General features: G+C 43.5%; 2 protein-coding genes across 2 annotated transcripts; one reads left to right on the plus strand and one right to left on the minus strand.

Moving 5' to 3' along the window:
• Positions 1 to 198: 198 nt before the first annotated feature.
• Positions 199 to 13,203, plus strand: JR316_0007190 (Midasin; the record flags this gene model as incomplete). The annotated part of the gene is made up of 17 exons (XM_047892933.1): positions 199 to 443; positions 493 to 2,061; positions 2,114 to 2,314; positions 2,370 to 4,800; positions 4,852 to 4,923; positions 4,974 to 7,379; positions 7,435 to 7,704; positions 7,755 to 8,076; positions 8,127 to 8,233; positions 8,290 to 8,406; positions 8,454 to 8,568; positions 8,622 to 8,695; positions 8,752 to 8,810; positions 8,862 to 9,006; positions 9,057 to 11,998; positions 12,050 to 12,381; positions 12,437 to 13,203. The coding sequence occupies 17 exons, from the start codon at positions 199 to 201 to the stop codon at positions 13,201 to 13,203; spliced, it is 12,174 nt and encodes a 4,057-aa protein (XP_047748215.1).
• Positions 13,204 to 13,722: 519 nt separating this feature from the next.
• Positions 13,723 to 17,912, minus strand: JR316_0007191 (uncharacterized protein; the record flags this gene model as incomplete). The annotated part of the gene is made up of 15 exons (XM_047892934.1): positions 13,723 to 14,018; positions 14,079 to 14,553; positions 14,614 to 14,754; positions 14,810 to 15,115; positions 15,177 to 15,569; positions 15,620 to 15,692; positions 15,822 to 15,892; positions 16,134 to 16,463; positions 16,529 to 16,713; positions 16,762 to 16,912; positions 16,958 to 17,164; positions 17,226 to 17,399; positions 17,456 to 17,555; positions 17,617 to 17,777; positions 17,826 to 17,912. 15 exons carry the CDS (start codon positions 17,910 to 17,912, stop codon positions 13,723 to 13,725), a joined length of 3,150 nt encoding a protein of 1,049 aa, XP_047748216.1.
• Positions 17,913 to 18,046: the final 134 nt, after the last annotated feature.

Consider the following 18,046-nt stretch of genomic DNA (forward strand, 5'->3'; position numbering starts at 1 on the left):
ACACTATCCCCTCTTTCGATCAATACTACGCGATTGCAACGCCTGCTTCTTGCTTATTACCGACTTCTGCAAGCCAATCGAGAACTTCCTCGTCATCTTGGATGGTCTTTGGCCCCACTGTCGACCATAGTATGGACACCACATCTCGATAACGCGGCCCGACTGTTGTCCATACGATGTTATTCTCTTCAAAGCGGGATGGGTGAAGAAGAGAGATGCAAATTAGAACGCGAAATTCTTGGCGAACCCTGTGGTGTTGACTGTCCGCTTAATTACGGCCAAGAATTAGATGGAACCAACAAAGAGGTCGATGGATGGGTTATTCCCGCGGTAGAAGTCAAGAGGGTGCAAGAAGAACGGGATAGCATTGCTACTACATCCCAAGACTATTATTCACGAGAAAATTCAGAGAGTGTATACACTTTTGACACGGCTGATTTAAGGTATGATTAATTTCCAGAATATCTGAGAATGTTTTAAAAGTTTTATTAGCCCCCTGATCGTCGATATTCACGGTGTTCTTTTACTGCGATCTTCGTCTTCATCAATAATCAATGGGCCTCTAATCCCAACACCATCCTCGATAAATTCACTCCGTCAAATCGCACTTCATATATCTTCGCGATTACCGACACTTCTAACTTCACCTCCTTCTGCAGGAAAAGCCCTACTTATTTCTCACATTGCTAAATTACTCCATCCCCAAAGTCAAAACCAGATTGTGACGATACATCTTGCAGATACTTCTTTGGACCCTCGAGCCCTATTAGGATCATATGTGTCCTCAGCAGTCCATCCTGGGACTTTTGAATGGAAGGAAGGCGTTTTGGTTCGCTCCATGAGAGAAGGCAAATGGGTTGTGTTAGAAGACATAGACCAAGGGAGCAATGAGGTCCTTGCGGTGATCAAACCCCTTGTCGAATCTTTAACCATTTGTAAATGGATAGGCGGTCGAGCACAACTAGATGTTCCCGGTCAAGGCAGGGTTGTTGCCCATTACGATTTTATGCTTTTCGGGACACGGTCCCTTCAACCGTCAAGGGCTGGACGCTTCCAACCTCCAGCCTTCTTTGGGTCACATAGATTCTCCGAGGTAATCATTGAATCTCCAACCTTTGACGAATTGCAAACTATCATCAGCGCGAAATTTCCACGCTTGGCTGGCAGTCCTGCCCGCGTTATAATCGAACTTTGGGACTCAATAAAGAAACTCAGCACACATAACTCAAGTCGTGACGTAGGCTTGCGAGAATTGCAAAGGTTTTGCCACAGAATTGATAGTCTATTACCACCTTCCTACCAACCGATGGACATCGCTTGGGATGGCCAGAATACCTTTTCACTTGCCGACATATTTCCCAATATATCTCTCAGGGAAGATATCTACCTCGATGCCCGTGATGTGTTTTTCGGTGCAGGGACATTGACTGCGTCATCTCTTGCGCATTCAAAACTCGTCGCTCAAACAATAGGCGATCGCCTTGGCCTTGATACTGACCGCCAACAGTGGGTCCTTGCAGGCAAAGTATCGGAACTTGAGATGGAAACAGATGCAAATGGCCAGACCTTGGCTATCCGTCTGGGAAGAACCCGCCTTCCTGCTCGAGCCAATAAACAACAAATTTGGCAACCTGATGCGCGGCCATTTGCTCTGCACAAACCCGCTTTAGCATTACTCTCTCGTATTGGGAAAGCTGTTTCTCACAACGAACCGGTTTTGTTGACGGGAGAGACTGGTACAGGCAAAACAAGCGTTATTTCATATCTTGCCACTTTGTTACACCGTCCTCTTATATCTCTCAATCTTTCGCACCAGACAGAATCTTCTGATCTTATTGGTGGTTTGAAACCTATAGACGCTCGAATTCCAGGTTCTGTTTTGCAGGAGAAGTTTATTCAATTGTTCGGGTCGACTTTCAGCATTCGGAAAAATGCTGCTTTCGAAGCGGAAGTCAGAAAGTCGGTCAATGAATGCAAGTGGAAAAGAGCAGTGGGTTTATGGAAAGAAAGTGTGCGGATGGCCATCGAGAGAATTCATGCTAAAAAAACAGAAGATACCCGGTATCAATCTTCATTTTATCGACTTTTAACAGCTTGTTGACTGGTTTCGCAGTTTACCAGAAGCTTTGGACAATGATGCACCTCGGAAGCGTCGAAAAACACATGCTTATGAACCAAAGTCATCCGAATATGCCTGGTCGACATTTCTTCATGATGTTGAAGAGTTTGAGGTGCAGCATGTTCATGGAAAGGGAAAATTTGCTTTCGGGTTTGTTGAAGGGCCTCTCATAAAGGCGTTAAGGAGCGGTGATTGGTATGTTGAGGTTAGGTAATCTTTGTTTGACTGACATTCAATCAACTTTTGATAGGGTCTTATTGGATGAGGTGAACCTTGCGAGCCCAGAAACTTTGGAATGTATATCAGGTCTCCTGCATGGCCCAACATCATCCATCACCCTGACCGAACATGGTTCCCTGGAACCCGTCCCTCGCCATCCTGACTTTCGCTTGTTTGCCTGTATGAATCCCGCTACAGACGTTGGCAAAAAAGATCTTCCTCCCACAATTCGATCGCGCTTCACAGAAATTGATGTACCTCCTCCTGATGCAGATAAAGAAACATTGTTGAGCATCATTGCGCAGTACATTGGACACATCGCTGTTGGTGATAAAAGGATCATTATGGACATAGCGGAATTTTATACAGCTGTGAAAGAGGTTGCAGAGAGTAGGCAAATAGCCGATGGCGCCAACCATCGTCCGCATTTCAGTATGCGCACGTTAGTACGTGCCCTTACTTTCGCCGCCGACACAGCTAGCAAGTATAGCTTGCGTCGTTCTGTTTGGGAAGGTTGCCTCATGGCATTCACAATGGCCTTGGACGGCGAAAGTGCTAAAGTTGTCACTGCATTGGCCCATAAATATCTTTTATCGGTTGTCAAAAACTTCCGCTCAGTCCTCGCAAAAGATCCAGCGCCTCCGTCCGATGGTATATTTATCAAGCTTGGGCCGTTTTATCTTGAAAAAGGACCCTTGGAGGACGACTTGGTGGAAGAATACATCATCACCCCATCCGTTGAGCAAAAGCTCATAGATCTCTCACGGATTATCTTGACCCGTCGATTCCCTGTTTTAATCGAAGGACCAACATCTAGTGGTAAAACCAGCTCCATTGAATACTTAGCAAAACGTACGGGTCACCGTTTTGTTCGTATCAACAATCACGAGCACACAGATATCCAAGAGTATCTGGGGTCATATGTATCAGATCCGTTCACAGGGAAACTTATCTTCAAGGATGGGCTTCTGGTCCAAGCCCTTCGCCACGGATACTGGATCGTTTTAGATGAATTAAATCTTGCCCCAACTGACGTACTGGAAGCTTTAAATCGGTTGCTGGACGATAATCGTGAGCTAGTAATACCTGAAACGCAGGAGGTTGTTCACCCTCACCCACACTTCATGCTCTTCGCTACTCAAAACCCCCCTGGACTTTACGCTGGTAGAAAGATCCTTTCGCGGGCGTTCCGTAACAGATTCCTTGAGGTCCACTTTGAAGACGTACCTCAGATCGAACTGGAGACAATTCTGTGTCAGAGATGCCGGATCGCTCCCTCTTACGGCAAGAAAATTGTCAACGTCTTCCACGAGCTGCAAAAACGTAGACAAACAAGTCGGGTTTTTGAGAGTAAACAAGGTTTTGCGACTCTGCGCGATTTATTCCGTTGGGCAGGCCGTGATGCAGTTGGCTATCAAGAATTGGCCGAGAATGGATATATGTTGCTCGCAGAGCGTGCCCGGCGTCCGGAAGACAAAATTGTCGTGAAAGAGGTCATTGAAACGATCATGAAAGTCAAGATAGATGAAGACATGATGTACAACCTTTTCCGCGCAGACATCGATATGAGCACATATCTTGGACATCCAGTACCCGCCACTCCAAGTATCACCTGGACCAAAGCAATGCAACGTTTGTATATTTTGGTGTGTCGTGGGTTAAAGTTCAACGAGCCTATTTTGTTGGTCGGAGAAACAGGTTCAGGCAAAACATCTGTATGCCAGGTATTCGCAGATGCGTCTTCACAGCGCCTTCTTGCTCTTAATTGCCACCAAAATACTGAAACCGCTGACCTTATCGGTGGACTTCGACCTGTGCGAAACCGTAGTGCATTGCAAGCAGAAGCCGTGCGTCAGGTGTCATTGATACTCAACGCATATGGCATCAACGATGTACCGTCAAGCGTGGAAGGACTGGCCAAATCTTTGTCTTCGATCATGAAAAACATTCATGAATCAGATTCTCATTCCCGGCATCGGCTACAAGTTGCCCATCAACAGTTATTACAGCTCAATTCCATTTTTGAGTGGCACGATGGCCCCTTGATTGAAGCAATGAACGAGGGTGATGTTTTTCTCTTAGATGAAATATCACTCGCCGACGATTCCGTTCTTGAGCGTCTCAACAGTGTCCTTGAACCTGGACGGTCGATTGTCCTGGCAGAACGAGGTGGGACAAATCTTGAACAAGCTGCAGTCCGTGCGTCAGATTCCTTTAAGCTCTTGGCGACTATGAACCCCGGTGGGGATTATGGCAAGAAAGAGCTGTCACCTGCACTTCGCAATCGCTTTACAGAAATATGGGTTCCGTCTGTTGATGATCGTGATGACCTGGAACTCATTGTTGGGAGTCTGTGGTCTTGCACATCTCTTCAATCGTACACTACTTGTCTTCTGGACTTCGTCGAATGGTTGTGCTCCCGGGTTGGTGACCGTTCCTTGATGAGCTTGCGAGACATTCTGGTGTGTTCTGGTATTCTAACTCCGTTACCTTTCTCTTAACACTTTTTGCAGGCATGGGTTGTGTTCACTAATTCAGCATATAAGGAGAATCAGACGGAGGGGCTTCAGAGTGATGAATTATTTGTACGCCAATTCTGTCCTTCTTTCCCAACTCCTCTGAAATGATAAAATAGCATCACGCAGCCCACATGACTTATTTAGACGGCCTGAGCTCACTTCCTCAGCTTGCAGCCTACTCTCGAGAAGCAATGAAACGATTGAGGTCAGATGCAATTGCTAAACTTCAAGAGATTGTCCCTTTGCATCAACCACTTGGTTCAGCTGTGCAAACCTTTGACTCTACAAAATTCATCCAGCTTGGTTCTTTTGCCATTGAAAAGGGAAAAAACGCTCAGATGTGTCAGTCATTCAATCTTAATGCCCCGACTACGATGCACAATGCCATGCGCGTAGTCAGAGCTTGCCAAGTCCCAAAACCTATTCTGCTGGAGGGAAGCCCTGGCGTAGGGAAAACAAGTTTAATCACTGCCTTGGCTCAACTTACTGGGCACACATTATGCCGAATCAATTTATCTGACCAGACCGACCTCATTGATTTATTTGGTTCAGATTTACCTGTGGAAGGTGGTTCTGCAGGCGAGTTTGCTTGGAAAGATGCTGAATTCTTGAGGGCCCTGCAGGAAGGGCATTGGGTTCTACTCGACGAGATGAATTTAGCTCCTCAGGCTGTGCTTGAAGGTCTCAACGCAGTTTTGGATCATCGTGGGACAGTGTATATACCAGAACTCAATCGCTCGTTCCAACGACATCCATCTTTCCGCATATTTGCTGCTCAGAACCCTTTACATCAAGGAGGAGGCAGAAAGGGTCTTCCAAAATCTTTCGTTAACCGCTTCAGTAAAGTCTACGTCGAAGAATTAACGCCAGCAGATTTATATACCGTATGTTCACACATCTTTCCCGATCTTGGCGAATCTACCCTGCAAGCTATGATCTCGTTCAACCTCCATTTAAATGACTCTGTCACAGTGCAACGTTTGTTTGCTCAGGATGGTTCCCCTTGGGAATTCAATTTACGTGACATCATTCGTTGGGGCACACTCACATCACATTCTCACCACACACCGTTGGCCTTTTTACGCAGCATATATCTTCACCGATTCCGCTCAATAAAAGATCGGCAGAATGCATGTAGCATCTTTAACAAGGTATTCTCTGTGAATACAAATGAGCTAGAAAACTCTCCTCCCTGGATGGTGTCTGCTTCGGAAATGCGAATCGGTCATTTCCAAACCACAAGACATAACAAGGGGCCGATGTCTCGTCCAACTCGTTTTTTGAAATCACAACTTTCTGCATTGGAGGCTCTTGGAAACTGCGTTTCACAGTCTTGGCTAGCAATTTTGACCGGGCCAAAATATAGTGGAAAGTCTAGCATCGTTCGCACCCTCGCCAATTATTCTGGACACCGGTTGTGCGAAGTTTTTGTAAACAGCGCTACAGACACGATGGACATTCTAGGAAGCTTTGAACAAGTTGACCTGCGTCGGCGCCTGACCACTTTGCTCGACGATCTTGTTGACGTTATCGACATTGATATTCGCTCGATTGCAGGGTCCAAGGTATTATCTAAATACCGACACGAGGCTTGTGATTTGCGAAATTCTTGCTATACTACTTCAGATCAAGATTTTCAAAGATTGTACCAAAAGGTGGAAACTTTTATTTCCCGGTTGGTTGCCTTGGGGCCGCCCTCAATAAACCAGTACAAGCGTATTTTTACCTCACTTGCCGACCTTTCTTCTTTTTCCAGTATCGGCCAATTTGAGTGGGTAGACGGCCCTCTTATCAAAGCTATGAAATCCGGAGATTGGATTATGCTCGATGGCGCAAACCTCTGCGGACCCTCTGTTCTGGACCGTTTGAATTCTTTGTGTGAAATGAACGGTTTTCTTACACTCAGTGAACGAGGATTTGTCAATGGTGAAGTCCAGGTTGTCAAGCCGCACCCAAATTTCCGGCTATTTATGTCTGTTGACCCCCATTACGGAGAGCTCTCTCGAGCAATGCGAAACAGAGGCATAGAAATTGCTCTCATTGATGGCCCCATCTCGGATGATCAACAGATTCTCCAAGATCATTATCGGCTTCCTCGTGTTTTACCCGCCGCCTCTTCAGGGGGTTATATCTCCCAAATTACTTTGTTTGATGCTGTTCGACGCGGCCTTTTACAGGCTGAAGTGGAAAGGTCACCACTCTTGACATCCACAGGACGGTGCCTCGACCAAGACTCTGCACTTTCGAATTTGCTTGATCAAGCTCCGAATCTCATATTTTCTTCACTCCCAATCAACGTTGAAGTACCGTGGATTCCCTTCCTCTCGCGTACATTAGTGCCGGCCTACATACCTTATGTATTGCGATACGTCTCTCATTCTCGGTATCAAATGTCCTGTCAACCCATTTTAGTCGACTTCCTCGAAGCATTCCCTCAGCAAGAATTGCGCCATGCTCTTGCGAATATTCGAACATTTTATTTACAACGAAAACAAACTTCGGATGCGTTTTTATTGGCACAGGTTGGAATTACTTCTAATTTGCGCGATATCTTCTCATATAGCCTCTTTTCTTTAGCCTATGGATTTCTTTTGGATAGAAGGCACTTCGTTCGAAAAGTCGTTTGGAACCCACGGGGAAACGTTGCGTTCCTTGACTTTCGAAATTCTTAGTCTCAGTGCCGTACTATTCATTTCTAAGCGAGAAAACCTTGTTGAGATGGACGAAAGAATTCCCCAGAAAGAGAAAAATATTCAAGCACATCACAGTGTGCTAAAGCTTTCACAATATATGATCGACATCTCAGAGCACATAATAAAAAGTGCCTCTGTCATGGACTCCGGCGTGGTGGGTTCTAGCATTAACATTACGCTCTCATGACTAACGTATGACTCTAGGATTCAGTAAAACTGGCGTCTAAAATACTGGGCTATAGAACACATCTCATAGCTGCCCTCAATTCCTCCGCCTACGATTTTTCTGCCCTGTATGCTGTGTCGAATTGGCTGCTTGATAACCTCAGCAAATCCCCTCCAACATTCGATTTGTTACTTCAGGAATCTCAAACTCTCCACTCTATTGTCTCCCTCTCCTCGGGGCGTGGTTTGTTTAATTTATGGTCGAACATGTATATTGAGGAAATGTCTGGGACTATTCTCCAAGATGTTAGGCGTACTGATGAAATGGCATCTTTACTCAAGCAGTCGTCTGATGTCCCTAGTAAGTGTTAGTCCTAGCGACCACAAAACCACCTTTAATTTTTTTGTTAGATCTTCGACGCCAATCTTTTGATCTTATGAGTATGGAAACATTACCACCGTCATTAAAATCGCCGAAGTCCACATCATTGCTCGGTTTGAAGAAACTTCTCGACGAGGTGCGTTTATCTTCTTCTACATATCCGCCAATGTCTCGTGTTTACTCCATTCATAGTGTTTGGTATCAAATTCCAATGCTAGTATCGCTGGCTCGTTTTATATCGAATCCAATTCCATACTCCTCGAATTATTTATTGTCGCGTCCAGTGCAACGTTGGGTACCGATAGGCAGGTTAGTTAACACATATTATTTGCTGAATTCTATTAATTGCATTCTAGCTTGTGATCAGTTCGATGCAACAAATTCTCAAATTAGCCTTCGATAATGCTGGGACCTCCCTACTTCGTTTAGTCCCATATCAGCATCTATTATGGTCCCAAGAAGTGGGTGCAGGTAAGCCCTTGGTTTCTATAAGTTGGAAACATGCCTCGATGCAAAATGTCCAGTGTCTGCGGGATTGATTGCCAAGGCCCAAATCCGCCTTTTAGAAGGATTGTGGGAGGTGCAACCTCATATACCGGTAATCCCTTTCGTATTTTCACTGCCAAAACTACATCTTACTCCTCGATCCAGCAGATATCAGGGCCCTCAATCCTCCTACACCCATTCTCATTGTATAAGATAATTAAAACCTGGTAAGTGGGGATAAGTGGGCAAGAGCGTGCTTTCTTAATCACTTTTTTTAGTGATATGGGGCAAGTTGATTTGTTGTCATTGGCACAGCATGAATATGCTCTTCACCAACAAGGCCGTTTGGTCGTTTTAGAGTCCAAGCAAAACACCGACCGCGTGGTACAACTTATCCATCTTTTTTTCCAAACGCTTCATATCGTAAGTAACCAGGTGAATGCGTTCTACTTTTTCGCTCATTCGTCATGAAGGTTGCCACCTCTTTCCGCCCTTCGAGCGATACATCTTATGAGTTCATCAAAAATGTTAAAATTGGAAATAGGACACAACTTCTGGATTTCCTTCATCAAATGATGTCCTTGTTGCAAACCTCAAGTGACGAAATCTTTGCCACGTCAATTCGCAGACAATTCCTTCCTTTGATGCAACGTATGTCTGACTCAACTCCACTGCAAACCCTTGGTCTGGCCTGGATTGGAGTCAGTCGGGTGCTTTCAGACCTTGCAATCCCTGATACCCCAATCGATCCCGCTGTTGTACAGAATTCGAAGTACAACTGGATGCGCAGTGAAGAGGAGACCTTAAATGCCTCAATACGTTTGCATCAGCAACTTGAAAAACTGCTCACCGGAAATCAAGACAACGATGTTTCAAAACATCTAACAGCGTCTTTGGTGGACATTCGAGCTCAGCTTGAAAAGCTACCGATCTTACCCCCTCGTTCCGACATCTCTCGATTACACTTGTTTTGGTCAGAGATTGTTCAATTTCAGACAAATGTTCTGTCACATTCCAAGATTGATGCCCTGATCGATTCTTTTATTCAAAGTAACCAAAATGCCTCGTTACGCGAACGAGTCACTCAGGAATCTTTGGCTGGGTTTTATCATCGGTTAGATAGTGTTTACCCCGAATTTGCCGACATCAGCATTCTCCTCAAGCTTTCTATACAATATATGCGACTGGGGCTTAGACTTGTTGCAGAATCAAACTCTTCCTCAGACAATGTCACTCGAACCAAATGGGTCACATCCCTTATTTCATTCCCTACAGCTTGCAGCTCCGATCGTATCATCCGTTGCTTCGGCAATGCAGATACTTCACTGGTACCCGCCAGTCATAACACTCTTCTGACATTGGCAGCTCTTTCTGTGCAGAATTCCCTAGGGATTCAAACAGGTGCTTATTGGCATCTAGTAGAAACAGCGTATGAACAGATTTTGCGGCTTTGGCTCATTGATCGCGCGAAGGAAAAACAGCAAATCAGCGACGATAGTACCTTGTATCGGAAATCAAAACTGGACCATCGGGCAGTAACAGACGCAGATTTAGAAGAACACGAATTCCTTTCACTGTTTCCCAACTTCGAAAATGTATTTGATGAAGAAACTCGTCAGCAAGATTCCAACTCTACAAGCCACCCTGGCCTCGTTGTGGCTACAGATATGGAAACTTTGATTCAAATCCATTATAATCTGATGGATTCTCCACACGGTATCTCGAAAGGCACAATGCGTAATATTTTCCAAAAACTACGTGATTCTTCTGTGCAAAACCTTTTCATCACCTCTTCGGAATCCCTCCCAGATACATTGGACCGCATTAGTTATCCGTTCCAATTCTCACTTCTACGAGATAGTATGCTGGCCTTGGAATCGAATCACAAAATGGACAGGTTGTCATATAACTTCTACATGGATAGCAATTACAAGGAACTCAAAAGGGCAGCTTCAGTGATCCTTGCTCTCAAGCAAAGGCTTGAGGGTATTTTGGAAGAATGGCCTGATCAAATGGTTGTCAAACACTTGATGGAGAGATGTGACGACATCCTCACAACCTCATCGAAGACATCTGTCGCCAAAATGCTGTCAATGGTCGAGCAAGTTCTCGTGCAAAGCCAGGATTGGGAAATGTATTCGAATAAAGACAATTCTATCAAATCCAATCAAGAAGAAATAGTTCGTCTTGTAGTGGATTGGAGGAGATTAGAATTGTCCTGTTGGCAATCCCTCTTAGATTCACAGGCCAAAACGTTCACAGACGAACTGTCTGAGTGGTGGTTCCGTTTATACGACGCCGTCATCCGAGGTACTCTAGCAGCTTTCAATCAGGATCTAGAGGATCCTGAACAAGCTGTCAATCGCTATCTCGACACCCTGATACCATTGCTTGACTCCTTCATTACTTCGAGTCCTCTCGGTCAATTCCATGCAAGACTAAAAATGCTCAACAGTTTTGAAACTTATATCACAAAGATATTGATACACAAGTCCTCGAAAGAACGCACAATCTTGAGTCGTGTGCTCCGTATCCTTCACGCGACTTATGTCTACCATAGCCTATTTTCGGAGAATCTTCGCAAGCGATTAGCGGATGAGAAGGCGTCATTGGAATCGGAAGTGAAAGCCTTGATCAAGTTGGCGAGCTGGAAAGATGTCAACGTGCAAGCACTTAAACAAAGTGCTCAAAAATCACACAGACAATTGTATAAGATTGTGAGGAAATTTCGTGACGTACTCAGGCAACCTGTAACGGAGGACCTACAAGTGCAGAGTCCCAGTGACTCTGAACACCAAGCTTTATCTATGGAGGCGCCAATAGATTCGTCATCGTCCATGTCCACATCGAGAGTGTCTTTGAATGGGCGGCTAAAAGGCTTGAAAACGCCGGATTACCTTGTAAACTTGGAAGTCACTTTCGAAAAATATTCCTCCCTAGTCGAAAACATGTTGCGGCCAGCTGTTCAGTGTCAATCGGCCCATGCGGTAGACTCTTTCGCCGTCGAGATTATCACAACATCTAAAGATCTAGCGTCAATCACTGTGCCACTAAGTCTCACGGCACAGGTCCGACAAAAACATCAAAAGGCATTATTAGTCCGAAAAAGAAAGGCTTTCTCAGATATGCTGAAGGCATTGAAACATGCAGGATTAGCCAGCAATGTGAAACCTGAAATATTGCGCCAAAACTCAAGCCAGCAATGGGTTCGGGAACAGCCAATCTTGAGGCAGACATCGATGATGGATTTGGATATCCAGAAAGGAAACATGTACTTTGCGAAACTTTGTGGCACATTGCCGGCTTTACGGGCGTTGCTCCCGAACCATCATGCTGATGTTACCACCCGTGAACTCCAACGAGGTTTGATGTTTCTTGAGTCTGGTTTCTCTATGGCTGTCGATCTCAGAGCGCGGTATGTCGAAATAGTACGTTGAAATATGTATACTCATATACTCTCTTATAGGTTGGCCAACGCTTTGCCTCATCATCAGAAATTGACAGACACCTTGAAGAGATTGCACGCCTTGAAATCTCATACCGACTTAGTTGTCGCTGGGCAAAACGTTCTTGCACACGTATCTTCTGTTTATGATCTTCTTTCCAAATGCTCGCATGCTCTCTCGGAACTGCGTGATAATGTGATCATCTTCAATCAGATCGACCCACCGGATTCTGGCATAGATAATTTTTTACAGCAAGTTTGTGTCCTTGCGTCCAGTACCGATACAATGTGTGAACGGGTATTTCACGTGCTTGGTTCCCTGAACTCTACTCCCATATCGTTTTTGACTCAGGGTACGTTTGATCCTTTCGGTTCTACGACAGAAGTTGAAATTAACGTTAAATCTAGATGAAAGCGGGCTTCTCATGGAAGCTCAAAGGCACATTTCCCGGACCCAGGATGCTATCTCTGGATGGCATAGAGAACAACCCTCGTTTGCTCATTTGCTTTTACCTATTCTTCAATGGTTATCGGATCAACATATAGTTCCTCTGGACTCCACAATTTCGGGAGCAGTTGCAAATCCAAATCAAATGCGCGTCGATCAGTTCATTAGTTCACTCCTTGTTAGTGTTCAAGCCATGGTGTCAAAGGTATCATCAAATACGAGCGGCAAAGAAGAAGAAGAAGCAGAAACTGAGAAATATCTCTTTAGAGGGTATCAGCTCATACGAGATTGCACCCACGTTCTGAATCTAGAGCGTATCAGTAATCAACTAGATGAAGTTTTACGAGGACTATCTACTTCTGCCGACCTTCATGACACCCTTGACAACCTTCTTCCCTTCCTCTCAGTATATCTTCCGCTTGTCGCAGACCAACTCTTTTCCCTCAACAATTGGACTAAATCGATATTCAAGCTGGACTTTGTTTTGTGTTCGGTTCTCCAAACGCTCTCCCAACAAGGATTTTGTATACCCCCAGAGAGCGAAGGAAGTGAGGCAGGTGGAGAGTCTTCCAACGTTCCTGGAGTAGGTATTGGTGAAGGATCGGGGACGGAGAATGTTGTCGGAATTTTCAGGAATGCCTTACAAGGCCGAAAAGGCCGGCAAGGCCCGGCTAGCCTTGTGATGCCTCCCAATCTGAGAGCGTGCCTAAGAAGTAACCGTGATTGACCTTGTAAGGTAGTGGCTTAGAAGTCTATACATGCCTAGCAAGGCGTAGGGAATAAGATTAGATTAAAAGACCTTGCTAGGTTGGGCTTGATTCAAAGGGCATCTAACAAATTAAAAGGAAGATGAACGCACTGACATAGTTTCCAATTGATTAGTAGTCAACGATTGCTTTCAGTAGGAATTGTGTTGAAGTCAAACTTTTATGCACTTACCAAGAACCGAACGCCAGACCTTCAAGACAAGACAAACCTACCAATAGCATTGTTACCACTAGACCAAACCTCCTTTCTTAAATTATAGTGTGGCGTTAATATGACACCACATTTTCTGTGCTTAGTCAACTGATGTAACCGATCGAGTCCAGAGTCGTCTACTCGGACTTCAATTTTTTCAGACAATCTCAATCGTGAGGGCCGTACTATGCATTGAAAAGCAAAGAAGTAATCAACCAAACACAGTAGTATGTCCGCCATAATGAGATACACCGGAATGCAAAGTAGTCTAAGTACAGCGTGCCTACTATAATGGTGTAATATTAGCACGCTTACTAGAGCGTGTGCTCCGTGTTTTGGCTACAACAGTTGCGTCAGGCTGCACAGGGGCCAACCCCTTCTTTCGACCACGTTTTGGCTTGATTACTGGTGCTTCAAGTGGAGAAATGCTTGTGGAAGCATTAGGAACAGAGACTGTATTGGAAGAAAGGGGAGGGCTTGTCGGAGTCTGAGTCTTCGGAACTGGGAGAAATACTGGGAGTGGAGCATTGACCGTGGTATTTGTAACATGGAGTGCAGACTCAAAGGCTGCCGGAGTCGGTTCTAATACCAATGATACATAATGGGCATGAGCTAAACGCGTGGGAATCAAAAGACAAGTACCTTCGTCAGTATCAGATCTATCTTCAGTAATATCCTGAGTATTAGATGGCAGGTTCCGAGTGCTTTGTAGTGGCGGCGCAAAGTCTTCTACATCAGAGTCGGTGTCACGGTCTTCCACATTAACGATAGGACCCGGAATAGAAGTTGTTGAACTAGGAGTTATGGTTGTTTGTCGACTAAAGTTGGCAATCATCTGATAAACCGGATGCGGAGATGGACTTGACTCGGAATCCGACATCCTGGAATGGCTTGATGTAAGGATTTCCGTAGGCTGCTGTGTAATAGAAGTAGGAATAATGGGTTTTTGGTGTGGAAAGAGAATATTATCCCAATATTTGAACAGTGAAGCGAGTGATGACTGCTGTGTAATGAGATAATGCTTGTACATATCGTGTTGAGCAAGATAAAGCCTCCCTGTTGTTGGTCCTACACCACTACTGGTAAATTCACGGTCGTCGGATAAGATGTATATAGTCTATATTAGTAGTCAATATCTAGCACTCAATTTATAATACATGTAATAACAAATACATACCGCTGTTGCAGACGCAGCTATCAAGCCTGGTGTTGTACAATTCATACGACTATCAATATGGGCGCTTGGACTATCTTCCCGTGTTCGAGGCATAATCTCCGCCTTTAAGGCCGATGGCCCTAGAAGAATGATTCTTGCCGTCTAAACTAGAGTTTTAGCCAGGTATTATGTATTTTCAGAATTAAATATACTGTACCTTCAAAAGAAAATCACTTTTAAAAAGTCCCAAAGCGTTGTTGGTGTCAGAATCTGCAAATAAAACTGGGGGAAATGTGTGCGCAGTGTCATTGGGATAAATGAGCTTCCAGATTTCCTTCGTTCCGGTCATCACTTTTACACGGTCCGATGCACCAAGCAATGTTTGCACAACCGCATGGGAGCTTAGGCCAAAAGACAATGGTGAGGTGAACAGCTCAGATGGAATGTTTGGGAAAATAGAAGGCGCAGAGGTCCGAATCTTATTTAGTATTGTTGAACGGCCTTCCGACAAGCCTTTAACGAACTATAGAATAAAGATATATGAGCAAGATATCCTAAACTTGGAAAAAAGATATAAAACGCACCACATTAACTGCCATCTCCACATTCTCACTGATAATTGAATGGTACTTTGCTGGAAAGCATTCGTACAATTCCGCAATATTGCCAAGCTTGGATGTATTCTCGTCTTTGTACCGAGCAGATGCATTGTTAGAGCTGAACGAAGGCCTGGGATTTCCAAAGAGTGACTTGGGAACAATAATACGATAGAAAATGAAATGATATTTAGCAAGACGAATAAGGTCCTTTCGGAGAGCTATTTCGGCTGCGCAATCCGATGTGTCAGAGACAGCAGGTCGAACAGCGCCTTTTTTGTTGATCAAGCGCATTTTCAAACTTGCGTTTTCCTCTTTAAGCTCCCGGACCTTTGATTCCAGATTAAAAATGGTATCTTGCTGGATCCGACACCTCTGTTTCTATTCATTAGAATCTAGAAAATGCAAAAATACATTAAAATATTACTTACTTGCTCAAGCTCGGCCAATGTTGCTCCACGGAAAAAAGACGCGCCTGAAATGGATGACTCGCCTGCAACGGAGCTTGGAACAATTGACATTGATGAAGACATGACCAAAGAGTTGTACCAGAGAGGATATGAGTTAGAATATCAGTGCTGCTACTCAGAAAGAAGAAATTTTGTGTCTTTTAAACAGAAAAGTGAGCCGCACCCTTTCCTCATGTTAAGCGCCGTGCTATAGCCTTGATATAACATCATTTTCCCACTATGTAAAGGATCAAGCTGAAAATTTAATATAACGTGTACAAAACACAAAAATAGAGCACTATGCATGCTTGATTACACTCTTTATTGTATTCTGTTTAATATGTAACAACACTAGTTATAATAAAACATGTGTAGTTAATTTTATTGATTTTAACCGCCACCACATGTCCGGATCAAGTGAATCCATAACAATAAACTCGTTTGCATCATTTCCAAAGTCTGGAATCAGAAGGCCACCGCGTACTATACTACGTACGTCAATAATTGCAGAGTTTGTTCGCCTTCGGGCTCGTACTCGGAGAAACTCTAAATCTTTATCACGCCTACGTGCCAAATTTGTGCGCTGATCAACCGGTTCATCAAGTGGCAGAATAAGAGCAAGCGGCCACTCTGTTTTGTCATCTAATGACACAATAAACATGAACAGAAGTTGTGCAAAGCAGTACTTCTGATGATCAAGTGCCAAAAGGACGTAATCATTTCGTGGCCGCTTGTGGAAACTTTTGCTAACTCGAACCATATCTCTTTGAGCCGACCAATCAATTTCCGACTGATAATGAATTCTTGCAAGCTCAAATGGTGTAATCTGTTACACAAGTAAGTTTTGACATGAAAAATAAATAATGCTTAAATTGTTCTTGTAACTCTTACCTTATGATTGGCTTTTAATCGGATAGTACTTCCAGAAGCTGCTGCAAGGTATTTTCCTGTTTTAATCCGGAAGCGTTCAAATGCCATGTTCTCTTTGAATTGTTTTTCCACATCGGCAAATGTGATTATTGCTTGAAGTGACCCAATTGAAATGTGACTTTGAGCTCTTTTCTCATTACTTGATCCTGTTAAATGTCAATTTAATAACATTATACATGTACAAACAAATAGACCGTTACCCAATGAATTTCCAAGATTGGAAACTTGTGGTGTAGATATAAGTGATTCTTCGCCGTCCTCTTTGGGCATGTCAAGATCATCAATAGCATTGATATCCATGCGAATAATCATTGCAATAAGATCATCGTGGTTCATTTTTAATATCTGTTAGAAGCAAATTTACTAGATCAGACAAATAATATTGTACACATGAATTAAAGCACATTCCTGTGGCGCCACATCTTTGAAATTGGTGTGAAAGCGGTACCAGAGCTTAAGCAAGCCATGTGCCTTTTCATTGGGTTTAGTATTAGAGTTCCGAGTTGCACCTTTTGCAACAATATCTTGAATCATATGGACATGTGAATGGATTTTAGGAAAATTCCAATTTTTGTCTGGATGGAGTTGAATATATTCCTGGAAATTTTATTGTTGAGAGAATTAATTGGGTCTACATATGAATTGGAGAATGCCTTACCTCAAGAATAGAACAGAACTTTGCAAGTTCTTTTTGTAACCCATGTAATGTTGTACTGCTATGAATAATCAAAGATGAATACATATCCAATTCTACAAAGCTTCGCATAAGCTTGAGCAGACAATATCCACGGTCTGACTTCTCTAGAACATTATGAGATGCATAACAAATGATCTAGAAATCACAGATATATTATATTCACAATTAGTGTCTAAAAAATGCATGTGTACCTTTGCTATATCTTCATATTTTGTTCCATCTGCAAATTCTCCTGTCTTAATTATAGATGCAAAGTGATTAAGACCACTCCATCGAGGAATTTGATCAAATCTATAAAAGCATAAACCTTATTATTACTTATCCATCAAGAGGTTATATTATCAATGCTTACTGATTGTCAATAATCTCAGCATCTTTCCTTCCAGAGCTATCAATAATAGCCTTAAATTCTGACCATAAATGATCAGAAAATAGTCCACCATGGTATGCATGTAGTCGATCCCAGGAAAGAGCTTTATATACATCACTCCCATTCATCATCCAAAATACATTCTGTAGGAAATATTAATCAAGAATAATGACATATATAATGCACTATACCTCTACATTTCGTAATCCATATTCTTTTAAATAATTCTCCTTATCTTTAGCTGTAAAATTTTGTGCCTCTGTATATATGTGTTTCATTTCTGCTGATGTTCGATAAGGGTATACCGTGGTAAGATTTGATAAATTTTCCTTTGGAACCAAGCATACAGGACACGGAAAGTTGCTTGTAGCACCACGGGTTAGGGCCATAACACATCTATAAAATAGGCGCC

This window comes from Psilocybe cubensis, chromosome 6, assembly GCF_017499595.1.
Source record: "Psilocybe cubensis strain MGC-MH-2018 chromosome 6, whole genome shotgun sequence".
NCBI lineage: Eukaryota > Fungi > Basidiomycota > Agaricomycetes > Agaricales > Agrocybaceae > Psilocybe > Psilocybe cubensis.